The sequence below is a fragment of the Anolis sagrei genome, chromosome 2 (assembly GCF_037176765.1).
Source record: "Anolis sagrei isolate rAnoSag1 chromosome 2, rAnoSag1.mat, whole genome shotgun sequence".
Taxonomy (NCBI): domain Eukaryota; kingdom Metazoa; phylum Chordata; class Lepidosauria; order Squamata; family Dactyloidae; genus Anolis; species Anolis sagrei.
In genome coordinates, this window is record NC_090022.1 from 95,607,564 (window position 1) to 95,626,829 (window position 19,266).

The 19,266-nt window shown below is 39.7% G+C and overlaps 1 protein-coding gene across 4 annotated transcripts in view; it reads right to left on the reverse strand.

Moving 5' to 3' along the window:
* Positions 1-1,886: 1,886 nt before the first annotated feature.
* FGF1 (fibroblast growth factor 1) overlaps positions 1,887-19,266 on the reverse strand; it is a 79,105-nt gene continuing 61,725 nt past the window's right edge. For 3 of the 4 annotated variants that reach the window (XM_060765187.2, XM_060765189.2, XM_060765188.2), the window contains exons 2-4: positions 18,052-18,265; positions 7,536-7,639; positions 1,887-5,542 (exon numbers count right to left, since the gene is read on the reverse strand). In XM_060765187.2, the coding sequence (XP_060621170.1) occupies positions 5,348-5,542; positions 7,536-7,639; positions 18,052-18,220 (468 nt within the window). In that variant the 5' untranslated portion in view covers positions 18,221-18,265 and the 3' untranslated portion in view covers positions 1,887-5,347. The remainder of the gene's footprint in view (positions 5,543-7,535; positions 7,640-18,051; positions 18,266-19,266) is intronic. The other variant, XM_060765191.2, reaches the window with a different exon arrangement.

Below are 19,266 nucleotides of genomic sequence, written 5' to 3' on the forward strand. Positions count from 1 at the left end.
ATATTTTTTCCTGGTATAGACAACCCTTAAGAATTAGGCATTCAGCCATGTGGAGGGGACAGATTTGGGAAACAACCTCCTGTATGAATGCTACCTGCATGGATCCATGTCTGTCTGTCTATCTATCTATCTATCACACATTTTTAAATATAAGTGAAAAGCATAGAAGCTAAAAAGCTCATTCTATCCCAGAAGTTTATATCTCTGAAGTTAAATCATAGCTAAAGATACTAGGAAATATAAAAATAACCTGGAAACTCTTCTTGTTTAAATTACATCTAACTGGAGTTTCCAATTGTCCAGGTGGAGGAAATGCACATAGTAAAAGACACAGCTGGAAATTTCAACAGCAGCTCTTAATCCCAGGAGAGGAAGATGCTTGGGAATAGTTGGGGGAAATTTGTCGAGGAGGAGTAAGCAAGAAGGACATTTGGCAGGAGTTTACAAACAGAAGAAAACCAGAACGGTGGGAAAGAAACACTAGCTTCATTTTACAAATGAAGTGTTTGTTGCAAGACAATAATGCTGAGTTATATGTTACAGAAGGTTTCTTTAAGGGAGAAGATACATTTCAAGCAAATAAGAAAGGGCCTTGTGAAATATAGATGTTGCCTCTTATAGACTTCAGTTCAGTGAAACACTGCTCCATTGCTGAGATATAGTTTCTGTCTTGGGACAGAAATGGATTTCCTGTATTGTCCCATGTCCAAAAAATAGAAGAGTATGCTTCCTTTAGCTGCTCTCTTAGATATACCTCCCACATACTTTGGCTAGAGCAAAGATGCTATCTCTACTTAAAACTATACAGGGACCAAGGACCCTAGATAGGAATCCCATATAGGAAAAAATGGACATTTTCAGGATCTTTAGTCACTAATGACCTTGAAACTCCATGAAGTTGTCTGATGGTGTTTTGAATTCTCCATGTTGATAATCAGAGCCCCCAGTGGTGCAGTGGGTTAAACCACTGAGCTACTGAACTTGCTAACCAAAAGGTTGTTGTTTTGAATCTGGAGAGCAGGGTGAGCTCCTGTTAGGCCCAGCTTCTGTCAACCAAGCAATTTGAAAACATGCAAATGTGAGTAGATCAATAGGTACCGCCTTGGTGGGAAGGTAATGGCACTCCATACAGTCATGCTGGCCACATGACCTTGGTGGCGTCTAAGGACAACACCGGCTTAGAAATGGAGATGAACACCCCCCCCCCCACCCCAGAGTCGGACATGACTAGACTTAATGTCAGGGGAAACCTTTACCTGTGTTGATAATAATTGCTATACCTTGAATTTCACAAAGCTCCCAATGTATGCTGAGAAAAGGTTTCTTCTTTTGTCTGTCCTAACTTGTCAATTTTTGAGTTTCAGTGAATGACTCTAGATTTTAGTATTATAAGAGAAAACCTTCCTGTCACTTTTCCTGGACATTTTCTTCCATCCACACCTATTTTTATATACCTCTGTTCTGCCCCCTTTACTCATATTTTGTCTTAACCAGAGGTTCTCAAACTTTGGTTATGCAGATGCTGGGATTTCAACTCCCAAACAACTTCACTATTGCCCATGCAGACTTTAAAGTTGACGTCTAAAACATCTGGAAGACCAAAGGTGGAGAGCCACTGGTGCAAACTCAATTGTCCCACACATCATATTTTTCCATCATTACGGAGCTGTTCCAGCCCTTTGATCCTTTTGTTTGTCTTCAGTACAGCAGGTATCTATTGAGGATAGACTCATGCTCTGTGGATTTGGTTAAGCCAAATGTGTACTTGGGGAGGATTGAGATTTTATTCTTTTGGATCATCACTAAAAAATAATTATGTTTATCCATTCTGCCTCGAAGCAAAGCATCAAAATAATGAGACTTGAAGAAATGACACATCCCTGAAGAAATGTCAGTATTTTGTTTATTTAGGATTGTTATTAGCAAATTGGCCTGCAGGAATTCATAACTCTGCTATGCAGTGCTATTTTGGGAATAGATCGTTCATAGTTATAGTGCCCCATATCCATGTTTGTTCTGGAGCAAGGTACATCATTAGAAATGAATAATGGCAAAAACAAACAAACATGATTAGTGCACCCATTAATGAGAAAGTTAAATCCTTTGGCAGGACAAAAAGTGGGAAAAGATGACAGACAGCAGATTGATACCTAATCAACATACCATGGAATTCTTCACTTGGTGTACTCAGATAAGAGCAGCATATGTATATTAGCCTAGAGAAGACAATTATGCTGGGGAAAGTGGAAGGCAAAAGGAAGAGGGGCCGACCAAGGGCAAGATGGATGGATGGCATCCTTGAGGTGACTGGACTGACCTTGAAGGAGCTGGGGGTGGTGACGGCCAACAGGGAGCTCTGGCATGGGCTGGTCCATGAGGTCACGAAGAGTCGGAGACGACTGAACGAATGAACAACAACAAATGTATATTAACATGAATCTTGCTGCTGGTTAAGTTCATCTGAAAGTAAATACAAACTGGGAAGCTAGGAATGAAAATACCAAGATTGTGGCCTCTTTCAAGCTAATAAAGAAGGGTAGATTCTTGCAATATAATGGCTTTAGTTTTGATAGGATTTGTTATTTCTTTGTCACGGTCTGCATTCACTCATGGAATTCTTTGTGGGTGGGTGAGGGACACTGTTTGCAGCCATTTCTTGGATCTGCAGTAGGGCTTTCCCAGGTTTTTTTTAAAACCAATACAGGTCTTGAAGTGATCCTGTTTGGAAAGCAAAATGTTATCCTTTCTATTTTTAGGTTTTTTCTTCCTTAGAGTTAAATTGTTTAATGCAAAGATGACATTTTACTTCCAGCAACAGCAAGAATATATCTATAGGCAGCAAAATCAGGCAGTTCCAACTGGATGGCCCCCTATGAGGGTCTTCCCCCAGGGGCAAACCAAGAATGGGTGATTTGGATTTCCTTGAACAATGGAGTGGGCAGATCGAAAGACAACCTGGCAAAATGGTACTACCTAGAAGAATCCTCCACCTTGTGTGACTGTGGAGCAGAACAAACAGTTCAGTATCTGTATGCTTGCCCACAGTGCCCTGCCTCATGCACAGAGGAAGAACTGTTTAAAGCTACTGACAATGCAGTCGCTGTTGCCTGTTTTTGGTCTAAAACTATTTAGCTGCTTGTGATCCCTTTATTTTATCAGTTTTAAACTTATTTATTATGCAGTGCTTTTGACACAAAATAAAACATGTACCATAACTCCAAAATAATTGAAAAAAAAGAAAGGGGGAGAAGAGAAAATGCACCTTTCTTTGTTCTTTAAAGGTCTCCTAATTAAAAAGAACCCTCCCATGGGTAAGAATGAAATGTTGCTGCTGATGCTGGGAATTGCCAGAAAATAGGTCAATAACACAACAGAAATTTGGATATATTATACACCTCAAAGAACTACAGCAACAAACATCACAACCTCTTTGTGCTTCTTTACAATTAGAAATGTGGCAGACTAAACATGAGGGTGATCAAGGAGTTTGTGATGCATGATATTTATGAAGTACAGTATGATACATACCCACATACACATATATACACACACAAATACATAATATACATACAAAGGGGAAGACAGAAAGGCTGCTTGCAATTCAAAATCTGCAATTAAATATACACAACAGATATGAATTCCCAATAGATATAAATTGAACATTTTAAAAAGCCAATTAATATCCAAGGTAGCATTTTGTGGTAAGGAAATGCTCAAGGAAGAAGTTAAATCATCTACCTATGGAGGAATGTAATTCAATGATTGTTTTCCAATTGATAAACCAGTGTAGCATTCCTAAACTACTATAGGACTGTGTAGATCTTATATTTGTGGATACACATGTGGAGAAGAGCACGATTATGCTCATTAGGCAGACCTGATTTTCACATACAACTGAACAAAATATGCAGCCCTGTAATGATTTGGCAAAAGTGCAATAAATAGAGCTGGTTCTACCATTAGGCAGAATGACCATTTCAGGTGATGGATACTGGGAGACAGCAGGCTCATCCCTTTAGTTGTTCCTTTTAGGCTTGCCAGCCATTCCCCTGTTGGCTGTGTATGCCACACAACCTGTATTGTCCCCACCAGCTGGTCTGCTACATGAGATGCAATGGAGGATGTGATCCTATTACTAGTGTTGTAGTCAGTTGCCAGTCTAGTTGGCTTCCATGGAACAGAGAGAAAATGGTATCCTGTCCTTTACCTCCAACAGCAAAATATCCCCAATTATTGATCTATGTGCTGCAAAACAAACAGTGAATTGCTTTCTTGACAACACCAACTGTCATCCTGTTTGAGAGATCTGATGCAAGTTGCAAGTTATGCCATTGCAGTCATTGTGGAGGTTGAAATGCTCTATCAATTGCACAACAAGCAACTGCTCCAAATGGTAAATAATGTCTTGTGATTTCTAGACTTCCCAGTGTGTGCTTACATTCAAATAAGCTTCAATACCAATGCAGTTGTGACAGGTTAAAGCCAGGATAGAATAATGGAATTTAAACTGTGTCCTATTCTCCTTGGAAGTAATGAAAAGTAATAGAATGGAATAATTCACTCTAGTTCCAACCCACAATCACTCTTGGTTTTTCTATATTAGTTTCCCACCTTTTTGTTAAGAAAATATATAAGAACTTCAGTATTTCATGTAACTCACTGATGAGTAATGTATATATATTATACAGCTTCATTGTCTATAGTTAAAATATTTCAACATTTTAGAAAGTATAGTTATATAGATTTGCTTAATAAATAAATACATAATGCATATGCTGATATTGCCAAGAATCAGGCAAGGTTGCATAAATAAGAAAGGATGAATTTATCTTGGTCCTAAACACAGGGTTAATTTGTTTTAAACAACAGTACAGCATCAATACTGTTGATTATGCATCCACGTGATATATAAAAATGATTAAAAGTTGTTTTGAAAGTTTGATCAAACAATCTAAATATGTGTTTCAAAACAAAGGAAGCTTTATTATGTGCACGACTGTTCCAACTGCACACACAGACATGTGCCTATCAATGCCTATAACTGATTTGATTTATTGAATCATAGTACTAGAAGATACCACAAGGGCCATCCAGTCCAGCCCCCTGCCATGCAGAAATACATAGTAAAAGAAAACAGATTTAGAGGACATGTGTGAGAGAATACCAGTGTTTTATATTATTTTAGATGCATAACCTATGAAATACCTTTCTATTTTTCACCTTTTACACTTTTCCTCATGTTTTTATTCACATTCACCAGTGGGAGAGAGAATCCAAAGAGAGAGGGAGGAGGAAGCTACCAGCTGCTGGAGTCTGAAGGATAGGTTTTATTCCATAGAGAAACTTTCTAATCAGTTGATACTGGCAGTGGAAGAAAAAGTATTGCCTTTTGGCCACGATGAGTCCGTGGCCCCAGTTTGCCTTTCCCATTCTTCTTCAAGCCAACATACCACTTCTTATCACCATACATCTTTGAGGTATATGTATTGTAATGGTTTTCTTCCAGCGTTTCCACAAATAAACACTCTTCTGTTGGCAACTGCTGAAGGAGAAAAAAACCAGTGTGGTACATTCATAAAAGGAAGCAAAGGAAACATTGCGGTATATTTGGTATCTGTCTTTGTCTGATGAAGAAGCCTTACCATTTGGAAACCACAAGAAACTCTGTGCATTTTTAGTAAGCCTAATAAAAGAGCCAGAATGGGTGTTTGAGTGTTGAACTAGGATTTTGGAAGAGCAGAGTTCTTCCAAACAGTCATTCAGCCATGGATACTGTGATTTTGTATATATCACACTCTCTTAGCCTCAGATGTGGACATACATCTTGCCCAGAAAACCCCACTATAATTTTGCCTTAAGTCACCATAAATCAGAAACTATTTTAAGGTACACAACAGCAATAGTGTATTTCACAATAAGGACTTTGTCTGGATCACTTTAATAATAATAACAACAAAACTTTATTTATATACTGCTCTAGCTCCCGGGGGGGGGGGGGGGGAACGACTCAGGGCGGTTTCCAAATTGTAAAAACACTTGTTAATGCTGATAGATTGTTTGTATTGTAACCCAACTGCTGCCTCTGAAACAGCCCTACCAGTACTGATCCAAATAGAAGGTCATGAGGAAAGGCAAGAGGCTGAGAGGAAGTGAGGGTTGCCTAAAGAGATGGTGGGATCTCCTCCTCTGGGGGTCTTCAAAAAGAAACCGGACAATGGCCTGTTGGAGGTACATGGACTGAGAAGAAGGTTGAATCCAATGACCCTTAAAACCCCTTCCAGCTCTGTGATTCAATGAAGAAGGTAAAGCCTAGGAAAAAGGGTCTTCGGCCGGGGGAAATGTTAGAAGCTGCAGAGTTATTAAGCTTTTAGAATCTCAAGGAAAAAAAAACTGATAAAGCATTTTCAGTAGAAACTGTAGGTGTCTACTCAAAAAATTACCATCTGAAATATAATAGAAAGGTTCAATATGAAAAGTTTTCATTTGGCATTGCCATTTAACAATTGGTTAAAATAAGTCTAATATACTTTTTTGATTTGTTCTGTGTTGATGAAAACTGGGTTTTATAGACCAGGATTGGGACACATATGACTAAGCAATGTAGTAAATATATTAATGTGGAAGATTACTCAAGCAAGAAGATGCTGCGGCAATTTGCTTTAGCCAAAGCCCACTTGAAAAAGTAAGGTTCAACTCCCTCCTCTTATCTCTGCCCTCCTGAGCTAATTGATTATAAATTATTTTTGCACTTTGAATTCAGTTTTCAGCACTTGAAATAATCTAAGGGCAAAGAGGCAACATGGAAGGAAGAGAGAAACCAGAATATTTTAAAAGCAGATGAAAAGGGGAGATGATAGAAGATAAATCAGGACTGTTGCAGCTGCATTGGGCAGTTGTTTCTGGGCAGATTTCCCCCTATTGCCACAAATGGCAAGGTTATATTTTTGCTTCAGTGCCAGTTTACTCAGCTAAAACACTAGACATCTGGACCATCATATAGTTAAATAAATTGCTGTCTTCAATTTAGTAATGGTTCCATTCTTGAACCTAAACAGGAAAGGGGCCATGTTTCTCCTATAGTGGGGGAGCTTGGATAATTGCATACTTCCACTAGGCATGATGGCCAAATTTCTAGCTTATTGCTTTCCAAACAAGGCTTATTCTGCTCAGTCTCTTCTTTGCCAAGGCTGCCAACTGCTCTTCTCATCCCTCCAGATTCCTGAATGAGCCAGCCTCCTACGTCTCTGTGGTCTGTTTACCTAGGGATACTTATGTTGCTAATGGCCTCACCCTCTGTGATTTGGCAGCAACTCCTTCCAAATACAAAATCCAATATCTGGAGTATTTTGGAACATTGTTTCTAATTGTTGTATTTATTTTTCCAGAAATAAACTTGGGCAAAGGGTGGCAATCCAGCTGCCAAAACAACAAACAGCATCTAATTGCTGCTTCTGGGCAATGTCGCCCAGGGTGACAAGAGTTTTGCAAACCTCAAATCCTCCCTCTGCCCAGTCCCACAGAAACCTCATACTTACCGAGCCATATAAACGTCCATTGGCATCCATGGCCAAGTACTGCCCAGTCTCAGTGCCTTTTATATATACCACACCCACATCTTCGGCTGTTAACTGCAACTGAACTGCAATGGAGTGGGAATAAAACAAACAAACAAACAAACAAATAATGCCACACACAGCAAGAAAGTGAAAAGTATAGTCAGAAAGCATAGTATGCTATCCTGTTACTACAGCAAAAGTGGCAACAATACTGGTACCAGGGCTACATTTTGGTTTGCAGAATGGCATGAGGATCACACTTTTTTTGGTCTTATGTTATTTTGTAAGATATGGCTAGCTATAACCCTTCCCATCCTCTCCAATAATTACAAACAAATCATTTCTTATAATCATTTTGATTATTTCTTTCTTCCACTGTATACATGTTTGATGCTCACCCTTTAAGAGGAAAAACTCCAATATATTCCTGCATGGGTTCTTTTTTGTAGCCATGAATAGCCAGTTGAAATTAAGGAGGGGAAACCTTCCTCCTACTTGCAGCCCTCATTTGCTCCCCACTTCTTCAGCCCCATTTCTCCCCTGTAAGATAGATGGAAGGTTGCAACTATCCTCTCTCACATACATGCTGATTCATGGAGGGAAGCGGCCAAGGAGTTACAAAAAAGGGAGCTGTAGTCAGACAGCTGACAATCCTGGAGTTCCTCCACCTCTGCTCCTTTTTCCTTCCTATGCCCCCTGCAGAATACCAGATCCTTGGTACAGGAAGGGGGCAATCTCATCTGCATTACCAAATGAATGCTGCCCTTTCTGCAGATCTGTTTTCTGGACTATTTCAAGGGGTGCTATGTTTATGTGAATGCCCAGAGTGCATATTAATGATATGTACAACTGTTTCTAAATACACTAAAGTCACCAGATCTCATTTGATCTTGGAAGTCAAGCAATGTCAGCTCTGGTTAGTGCTTGGATGAGAGACCACCAATGAATGTCATGTGCTGTGTGTCATATTTCAGAAGAAGGAAAACTACCTTTATGTGTTTTATGTGGAAGGATATATTAAGAATTTAATGGGGTCACCATGAATTGTCAGAAGACATGAAGGCAAAGACATACACACTGTATCCATGAATGAAAGAAAGTGTGTGCAGTGAATGGCATGCAGTCGAATCAGTTCTGGGAGCCTTTGACACTACATAATGATATTATTGTGTGATTCAGCTTTAACTGCCATGGTACCACCTTGTCAAATCCTGTGATTTGCAGTTTAGGTGGGCATTTAGAATTCTCAACCAGAGAGTTCCTCTAATGCAGGCATCCTCAAACTGCAGCCCTCCAGCTGTTTGGGCCTTCAACTTCCAGAATTCCTGACAATTGAACAAGCTCATTAGGGCTTCTGGGAGTTAGAGGCCCAAACAGCTTTAAGGCTGCAGTTTGAGGAAGCCTGCTCTAATGTCTCTGACCAACGGCTAACCCCAGATCTCATTGGATGTTGCCATGATGATTAAAGTGGAATAATGTGATATGTAGTGTGACGGGGTGTCCATTCTGTTTGTCACCACCTGTAGAGTGTGACAAGTTTCTTCAAAGATCAATAGGGATTTTTGTGCCTTTGAATCAAAATAAGGACTTCCAGCCTTGTCATATGGCCCAATATAAGGAAAGACATGTTCATATATAAATTATTTAATGTTATAGGTATTAAACATAGCATTTCTGTTTTAAAATTAGCTTTACAGATTTAAGAAAAATCAGTTTAAAACAGAATTATTGTTTTTCCACTGTACTCTAGACTAGAGCCATACAATCCCTCTGTCTCACAGAAACTTTTTGTGCTACTTCTCTTTGGATTTTATAGACTGTTACTCACTTTCGTTCCGTGGAATCGTAAAATTTATAACCAAGAGGATTATTCTAACATTTACTTAATACTTGTACCTGGAAACTATATTTAATTAGCTATCCATATTTAATGCTGAGTTTTGAATAGCTTCAGCAAAAGAGCAAAGTAATTTAATAGTGTGCCAGGACAAAAGTCACATGAGAGGAATATTTATGAGAAGTTACATTCAGATAACTCAGTTATGTGGATTGTTCAATAATGCAGAGGAACTTGAAAATTATGCAGAATCTGTTGGACTAAGAGCTTGAAAGTACTGTAGCTAGTTACAAATAACTAATTGCATGTGTTCCTTTAATTTTCCCAGTAATGAAGGTGTCACTACATTATATTACATAATAACATGACGAGGGCCACGTTTTGCTCATTCATCAGTATTTTTGTTATAGGCCTTCACGTCAACAGAGGGAACCCTGTCACAGGGCCTCTTGGCAAGATTTCTGCTGAAAAGGTTTGCCATTGGCTTCCTCCATGACTGTGAGAGTGTCCTCCCAAGGCTGAATAGGGAAGTATTTCAGAGGAAGGGTCTGGCAAAACCATCTCTGAGAACTCACTCCCCGGGGAGATCAGATCGACGACTTCCCTTCTAGCGTTTAGGAAAAAACTAAAGACCTGGATGTGGGACCAAGCTTTTGGCCATGCTGACAACTGATTAAAGGACCTATCGATAGACAAGGACAATGGAATGGAATGGATATATGGACTCTGATATATGGACTCTGACATGAGATAGTTTTTATGATTTTAATAGGTATTGATGTTTCATTTTAATTGTTGAACTGTTATATTTTGTATTATTTGTTGTGTGATTTGGGCATCTAATTGTGCCCCTTTGTAAGCCGCCCTGAGTCCCCCCCGGGGTGAGAAGGGCGGGGTATAAGTAGATGAAATAAATAAAAATAAATTCCTTCCCTAAGAAGAGCCTATGGAATTCAAGAATTTTCTATATGTCAAACAGGCAATCGAAAGGCATGTTTACACACAGAAAGCAACGGTAATATATTAATGATTTATAATCATGATCGTTAGTCATGATTATAGCTCCCAATCAACACACGTCAGTTGTATGGGGGGAAGGAGGCCTATCAGTGATCAAGGAATAGGTGAATAATGTTTCATTAGCTTTAAGGAAGTCAAGCTAGAAGAGGCTTCTTGGTTAAATACACTTAAGTATACTTAATCAAATAATTGATACATAATAATGGCCAATAGAAGCCCCTGGTGGTGCAGTGGGTTAAACCACTGAGCTGCTGCACTTGCTGACTGAAAGGTCAGTGCTTTGAATCTGGGGAGCAGGGTGAGCTCCCACTGTTAACCCCAGCTTCTGCTAACCTAGCAGTTCGAAAACATGCAAATGTAAATAGATCAATAGATGCTGCTTCTGCGGGATAATGGTGCTCCATGCAGTCATGGCAGCCACATGACTTTGGAGGTGTCTATGGACAATGCCAGATCTTCGGCTTAGAAATGGAGCTGAGCACCACCCCCCAGAGTTGGACATGTTTAGATTGATTCAGTCTATTTTCTCCATTGGAATGGAATGGAGGCCACTGAAAACAATAAAATAAATCAATTGCCACCATGTCAGTTGCGTTAATAGTACCCATTTCTTCTGCCCCCTTACAATTTTCTTTTCATTTAATTTTTTAAACTTATCTTAAGCAGGCATTCTTGTTGTTGTGGGCCTTCAAGTCATTTCTGACTTATGGCAACCTTAAGGAGAACTTGTCATGGGGTTTTCTTGGCAAGATTTATTCAGAGGTGGTTTGCTATTGCCTTCCTCTGAGGGTAGGATAATGTGACTTGCCCAAGGTCACCCAATGGATATTCATGGTGGAGTGGGGATTTGAACCCTAGTCTCCAGAATCATAGCCCAATGTCTAAACCACTACAGCATGCTGGCTAAGGTATCCTACACCCAATAAAAGGCCAGTAATTCTAATGATATTGAACTATTCAATGAGACAAGTGGTTGGTTTGGCATTCTGCTTCTTAGGATCAGAGTGTCGATGACTTTGCCAATACAAAGCCTGGAACGGATCAAAGAGATTAAGTTTCATTCTTCAGTAGAAATCCGGTGCCTCCTATTCAGAAAGCCCACTTTGTTTTTGTGGTTCTAGGAGGAGCTGAAGGGAACTGGTCTTAACACTGTAAAAATTATTTTGCCGCTTGCCTACATCCTTCAGCATCAATGGCTTTGCTCCTTTCCATGGAGTCTGTGTATCCATTACTAGCCTTGTGCAAATGTCGTTGGCAAAGATTTGCTCAATCAGTTGTGGAAAGAGAGGGCACCACCCAAGTTTACTTACGTAGTCAGTCTCAAGACTTGTACTCTGTAATGAGGGTTATTCCACTGGCACATATCCATTTAAGGAGTTTCCTCTGTAAATATTTTTTCATCAGGATGTCCAAGTTTAATAGCTCATTTACGCTAAGCTCATTTCTGGCAGTGGCTAACAAACATACATCCTTCAGAAAGCAATTCTGGCTACACACAACATGTTTCCAAAAAGAGAAAAGAACATTTTGAGACATCTCTAGTGAGGGAGGGATACAGGATGGGGAGGGTTTTTTTCTTTTTGCCTTCAAATTATCCAGTTCTTCTTCCTACCACATAGCTGCTCTTATTGCTTGATGACCTATTAGAGGAAACAAATCCATCCCCTTGAAACCGCAGCTAGACATTTAGGTAGGCCCAGATAAACCATTTACTACCACAAGATGTGGTCATGGCCACCGGGTTAGACAGCTTTCCAAAGTTTACAAAAACTTATGGAAGAGAAGACTATCAACAGGTATTAACAATGATAACTACTTTGGACTTCTGTGTAGATAAACAGGATCTGCCTAAATATCAGGTGCCCAAGATAAACAATAGGAGATTGCTTTCCTTGGCCATACCTAGACTGAACTGAATGGTCACTTTTGGAAATAACATTCTGGACTGGATAGTAGTTGGTTTGGACCAGAGATTTTTTTTGGGTGGCTGAAAAAGATATTTAAGTGCCTGAAACAATCCCCCATGTGACCCCCTGATTACTGTCCCCAAATTTGGCAGGATTGCTAGTTGAATCATAATTTCAATACAGACAATGAGATAACTTTTTGTATCTTAGGGTGAATACTCAACTATTAATCTAGTGTTCTTGTTATTGTAATGTGTGTTTAAGTAATTTCTGAGTTATGGTGACCCTAAGGTCATCATAATCATATCACTGCATGTTCTTGGCAAAATATGTTTAGAAGGGGTTTGCTCTTGCTTTCCTCTGAAGCTGAGGGAGTACTACATGCCCAAGATCATTCAGAGAGTTTCTATGGCCAAACAGGAATTTAAACCCTGGTTTCCCAATGTTCTGATCCAATACTTAGACGACTGCACACAGTGGTTCTTGAATCTAGTGTTCTTTCTCTACTATTGCTATAAATATTAATTGTTTCTCTGGTATGGTAGCAATCTGAAGATAGTTCTATTTGTTGTAGAAACAGCAATGAGTCTTGATCATTTTTCACCATGCAGTTCCTTTTGTCTGTGGCTTGTGTTATGAGGGGAAATCAGCCCAACCACACACAAAGACTTTTCCATACATGCTGCATGTTCCTGGGGCTACCTCAACATGGTTGCATTTTCAAGTGGCCATTATGTCCAGTGAGTACATTTGAGAATTATTCTCCAGGTGAACGAAGAAAAAACAGCTGAGCTAATAGGATATGAGCCAACAGTAAAAACACTGGCAAAAATATATAGTGTAATACTGGAGAGGCAAGGGACATCCTTTGGCCTTTCTAAAACTGACTTAAACAACGTTCTTCCATCCCAGCAATGACTTGGATTAATTAGACAGGCAGTTTCTACAAAGATACTGTTAAAAAGAACTGACAGAGGGATGCTACCCTGAAAGGGCAAGGTGAGTTCTCCCAACCCTAGCTTGGACCAGAATCTCAGTAGGATTTATGTGTTGTCCTTAAACAACAGATGCCTGCTCACCTCGATGTTAAAGCATTTCCATGTTAAAGATGACATTTGGTGTAGGAATGGTTGGTTTGTAAAATGAAGAGCAATATTAGTCACTCAGCATTGACCATACAGATCTTTTGATCTAAACATATGTACAGAGTTGGCAGAAATTCCCACATGTGGCCCACATCTCTGGTGACAGTGTTTGTAGTGATGATGTTGGTGAATGTGCAGTGATGATCATGATGAAGAAGAAGACCATGGTGAGGATCCATTTAAATGAGTGGTAGAGGTTCACCTACACCAACCTTGCTGTCTGCTCAATTTGAACAAAGCATTGCCTATATTGCTGTTATATTGTAGGAGAGAAGACTGTTCCCAAACCCAGCAGCCAATGCCCTGATATCTTTCAAAGGATGGCTGTTCTTCTGCATGTTGCCTTTTGGTTGTTCCTTACAGACTCCAAGCACACTTGCACTTTCTGCATAAGTTCTCTCCATGTTTGCTTTCCTACCTCTGCTGCTTGAACAGGGTTTCAGAGAGGTTAGATGCCAGTTTACTCTGGGTTAGAGACTTCCCGTCTGTCCTTTGCTGTGTTTACTCAGAATGAGATCATGTTCATTCAGTTCACTGTTGAGAGTATGTGAGTGTGAGCATGTAAATGGCATTTATAATTAAACCTCGACCATAAACTGACTTCAGAAACTGAGAGCAAAATTGGGGCAGGGGAGGGGAAACCACATATTCCTGTGGCTTTTCTTTTTTTTGTTTTGTAAAAAAAAAAAGTGCTTTTCTTAGAATCTGGAGAGTGCGTCTGACTCCATCCTCAGCACATCCTGCAGTGGGGAATCCAGCTGTGTTCCAGTAAATGCTCAGCAGCACAGTACGTACACACAGGGCAGGAAAAAGACCCCTACTGTGAAATCAGTGCATTGTGAGTGTACGTTCCAGTGCACAGCAGAGCCCGCTATACATGTGGGTTGTGGGCCAGCCTCACAGTAGTGCTTATTGTACCACGTCATCTTCCCATATCAGCTGCTGTCTCTCTCTAGGCTGTTTCCCTTGGCAATTCTCACAGACCCCTGCCATTCTCAGGCTACAATAGTGTTTCACTTCTTTATTGTGCTTCTCAGGCCACAAGGGCATGCAAAGAATCCCACGACAAAAATGATAAAAGCATTCTTTTAAAAAGAGATCAAAAAACCATTTAAAAATTTAGAGTCATCCTTTCAAAAACACCACAAACCATCAGTTTAAAAATCTGTTATAAAGAGTGAAGAACACACAGTGTAGTTTTGGTTGCCAGCTGGAAGCTTGGCATGATGGATTGAACATTTCAGATACAGATTTGCATTGAAGGAGCAACAAGGCACTTCTCTCAGTATGTGGATCATTTCTTACACGCAAGGATACATGCAAAATGCTGTAGTGACCAGGGCTGGCCCATGACATTTTGCAACCTGAGATAAAGAATGGGTTGTTCCATGTACAGAAACTGGCCATACTAGTAGATGCATCTTATTGCAACAATAAGCGCTGGACAGCATTCTTTCATCATCATCAGCAGCATCATCATTATTTATATCCCACCCCATCTCCCTGGAAGGACTCGGGGCAGCTTACAGCATAAATAAATGCAATGAATAAGATATACAGAATAAATGAGGCAAATAATAACATGACCAATCAATATAAAAGAGCAAACAAGATAAAACAAAATTGGCAACTTAAGCAATAAGCAATATAAAACATTACTTAAAGACAGTTAGCACACCTTAAAGCAAAGGTTCTCAAAGTGTGCTCTTGGGAGCCTTAGGGCTTTGTGAAACATACATAGGGGCTCTGTGGTTCCCTCCTCCCCTCCCTCCCCTCCCTCCAAGCTTTCCTTCTTCTTTCCTGCTCTGCTCCCTCTCCCACCTCCCTTGCTCCAAAAGCTTTTTTTCCTCACCTTCCTTGCAGCCCAGGTCCTTTGCCCCAGGCACCTTTCTTGCTTCCAAACCCCTATTTCCCTCCCACCACTCAGATGGTGCTTTGATTGCATTGAACTGGATGGCCCCTGGGGCTTCTGCTATTGTTGTTGTTATTACAAAGGTTGGATGGCCAATCATTGGGGGTAGTTTGATTGTGCTTTTCCTGCATGCCAGAAGGGATTGGACTGGATGGTTCCTGTGGGCTTTCATTTGTCAAAAAGTTAGTTCATGCCTTATATGTTTATGCACTATATATAATATAATATATAAACATATCTAGGGGCTCCACAAGAAACTTTGCTTCAAAAAAGACTCCATTGTTGAAAAAGTTTGAGAACCCCTGCCTTAAGGGGAAGGATAGATGAGAACACGCAGGACTATCATCAGGCAAAAATAAATAACGATAGACTCAGGAAGACAAACAGTTGCGTGGACTGCCACCCTCATTTCTTTCCAACACTGCCCCCCCTTTTTTGGTGATTCACTCTGCCTAATGACAGGAATAGCACTGACATTGATGTTACATGGAAGATTTACTGGGCAGAATGGGAAAATTGCTTCTCAAGTTAGGATTAGTCCCATTTTTCTATTTTGCACTGTCACTGAGTGCTGATTGTAATGAGAAATGTAAACAGATGTAATAGACAACTCATATTGTTTTTCAAATAATTGAAAATTATGAAAGAGCATTAATGGATTTGATCTCAGCAGAGTGGTGGAAATCATAGTTTGGGGAAGTTAATTTTTGGATGACACCTTCTAGGAAGGATGACACTTTCTAGTTGTGGGATTCTGTTGGCTGCAATTCAGAAAAGCATGTTCCCAAGCTGTGGTTTGGACATAGGCTAGAAGTTAAAGACTGCAAAATTAGAGTCCTAATTGATCAGGAAAAATGCCTGTTTAAATGTTGCTTTTTGTCCATTTAGGAGTAAACAGTTAATTCTTTACAGAACCTGGCCCAAGATTATAAGAATCACATCCCATATGCATTAGTAAAAGAAACTGTTTCAGCACCAAAAAGAGCAAAATTGGCTGCTAGGCATTCCCCAGCCTTCCCACTTCCTCTCTTCATTATATTAAAACACAGAATAAGTGTTTCATCAGATTCTGTTCTCTTAAGATTGTATTATGCATTGCTCTGTAGAGGTAAATGAAAATGAATCTGTCTAGAGAACACAGCCTATATGTCTCAGAATGAAATACATCCCTTATCCATAAGAAAATGGACTTCAAGTTATTCCAGAGAGAAGCTTGGCTTTCATAAAGATCTCAACCCCCAAATGAACAAAGTAGGGGAGAGACATGGGATATGTAGAGTAGAGAACATGGACATAAGATTTAGTAGTCATACAAAGGCACAGCTATAAGATCAAACATTTCACACTGATATTTCCTTTTGGGGGGAACATAGGTCAATGAATTAATTCTCAGCAAGTCAATCCACACTATTTTTTCTATAGTTTGGACTAGCTCTTTGGCACAATGGACTTTGTTCTTTGCACAGTGCACCACACTATTTTCCATGTGCCTTAACATCCTAAATGTAGAAGGAATGGTCAAACATAGAAAAGCCTTTCCCTTACATCTAGAGAAAGACCATGTAGCATTTTCCAACATGTGACAAACAAGCCATCATACTATATAGAACACAGCGTCTGAACCAATTAGCTGCTTGCCTCTTGATAAGCAAAAGGATGTTTCTTTGACAAGATACTGCTGAGGGGAGCATGGGAAAGATGTGAAATACTATTAGTCTCATGTTTCTCATAAAATGGTGTTAGGATCTATGGAATCTCAACAGTGACAGTATAGTTTGTGTGAGAACATGTTCTAAACTTTACAGGAGCTATCCAAAGTGCTGAATCCTAGCCCCCAAAATGGCTACATTGCTTTGGATAGCGCCTTTACATTACTTGGGTGTGATGTTTGCTTTCGATGCCAACACATAAAGGACAGGACTTCAAGACTGCTAAATTGACATGTAGAGATATACCTGTATTCAGTAACATTCTTTACTTGGCTGAATCTCACTAACTCTACTCTAGTGCTCATTGTGGTAACTGGTGGCTTCTATATCAGTGAGGCAAGGTGAATCTTTTATGGGCTTCATTCTGAACTTTAAAAGATATGTTCAAGATACTGGATGCTGAAAATAATTTGGGGACTGAGGTCAGTGCCTTAGGTTGCTACTTTAAATTGAAACCTGGAGTGGATTCACTGCTCTACTGACATGGAAGGCAGCAACCATCCCCAGATGTTCAGATTCTGTGACTGCATGCAGGGGAGGTGCAACTTTTTCCCATTGATAGTAGGGGTCTTCAACCTTTCGCTTCTTCCTGAAGCCATAATGCAGATCATGAGACAAATGGGAACTTAAGTGCAGAGGTACAGTCTGCCTTCAAGTCTATATATGTGTACACACACACACACACAAACATACAGGAGTCTCCATCCATTTTTCTGTTGGCACTTATATCTCTTAAGTTATATGTCTTAAGGGGAGGCGATTTGGCCAGCAGCTCATGCAGGACAATAATGAGCCCTTAAAAAAACACTCTCAGTCATTTCACAGGATCTCAGCACAAAAGAATTCTGTGGTCATTTAGGAGATTATTCAGCATGTTATGTCACTGTGAAAAAAGTCACCTCCCACAGATGGTCTGTGGATAGGTTATACGGTACAAAGTGTGGAAGGCATAGATGAAAACTTACTGTAGCTGTCATTCCGGTCCATGGTACCATCCACTTTTCCATCTGGAAGGATTCTCAGAAAGTGGCCTCCATTGCTGCAATATAGGAGTTTGGGCTTCTTGTAATTCTCCACTGGAAGAGCAAACCTTTCTGTCAAGGCTGTGAATGTTGTTATTTCACCTTCAGCCATTTTCTCCTCTCTGTATGTCAGGGTTTCAGTACAAATTCAGACAACCTATAGCAAGGACAACAATGTTGGTAATACATTGAATGCTACAGAATACTCAAAGAAGGGAGAAAAGGCTAATTTTAAATCATATGGGGATTATTTTATAATGCAGTATAAAATAAATAAACACAGCTATCTAACCATGAATTTAACTCCCCAAAGTGCTATGTATTCAGGTTTGGTCCCCACAATAAACAAGCTAAAAAATAATAAAAAATAAAACAAAGCAAAAGGCAACAAAAGTTCTCTCACCTTGATAAAAATAACATAACTTAGATTCTAGCTGTTTCATCATATTAATCTTACTAGAACATAAAAGAAGCAGCAAAATAATATAATAAATAATAACAGCTTTATTTTTATACCCTGCCTCTATCTCCTCGAAGGGACTCAGGGTGGCTTACATGTGGCCAAGCCCTACAGTGCAGTTAAAACATAAAACATTAAAAAGCATATCAACAAAATAATAATAGAAAACAATATAACAAGATAAAAACAACAACATTAAGCAATATATAAAAGAAACACCAGAGCCAAAATCATATGTGCCAGGTTCATTAGGCTGAGATGTTAGGGATGAGATGTTTGTTAGGGATGAACAGAATTAATTCCAAACCATCATGTATAAGGGATTGAACAATAAGAACCAACTTAAAGGCCTTGCTTGGTAAAGAAAAGACAGACATAGCCAGTGCCAGGCAAATCTCTCTGAGGAGCCATTTCCAAACTGGATGCATCCACAGCAAATGAAAAGACCCCCACTACACATCATCTTATTGGTGTTACCAAAGGAATAATATCTGCTCTGAGATGTTATTTTCTTTGGGAGAGTGCTTTCATTCTTGCTTCTCTTTTGCCCTAATGTGTGTATTTTGAAATCAATGCACTACTCTTTTGCTATGTCTGCCATGTTCCACTTCTTGCTGTTTTGACAAAGTATGGTGGTGCCAAAGCCATCACAAATAATGGGAATGGTTAAGAAAAAGCAGGAGACAGGTAATTCACGA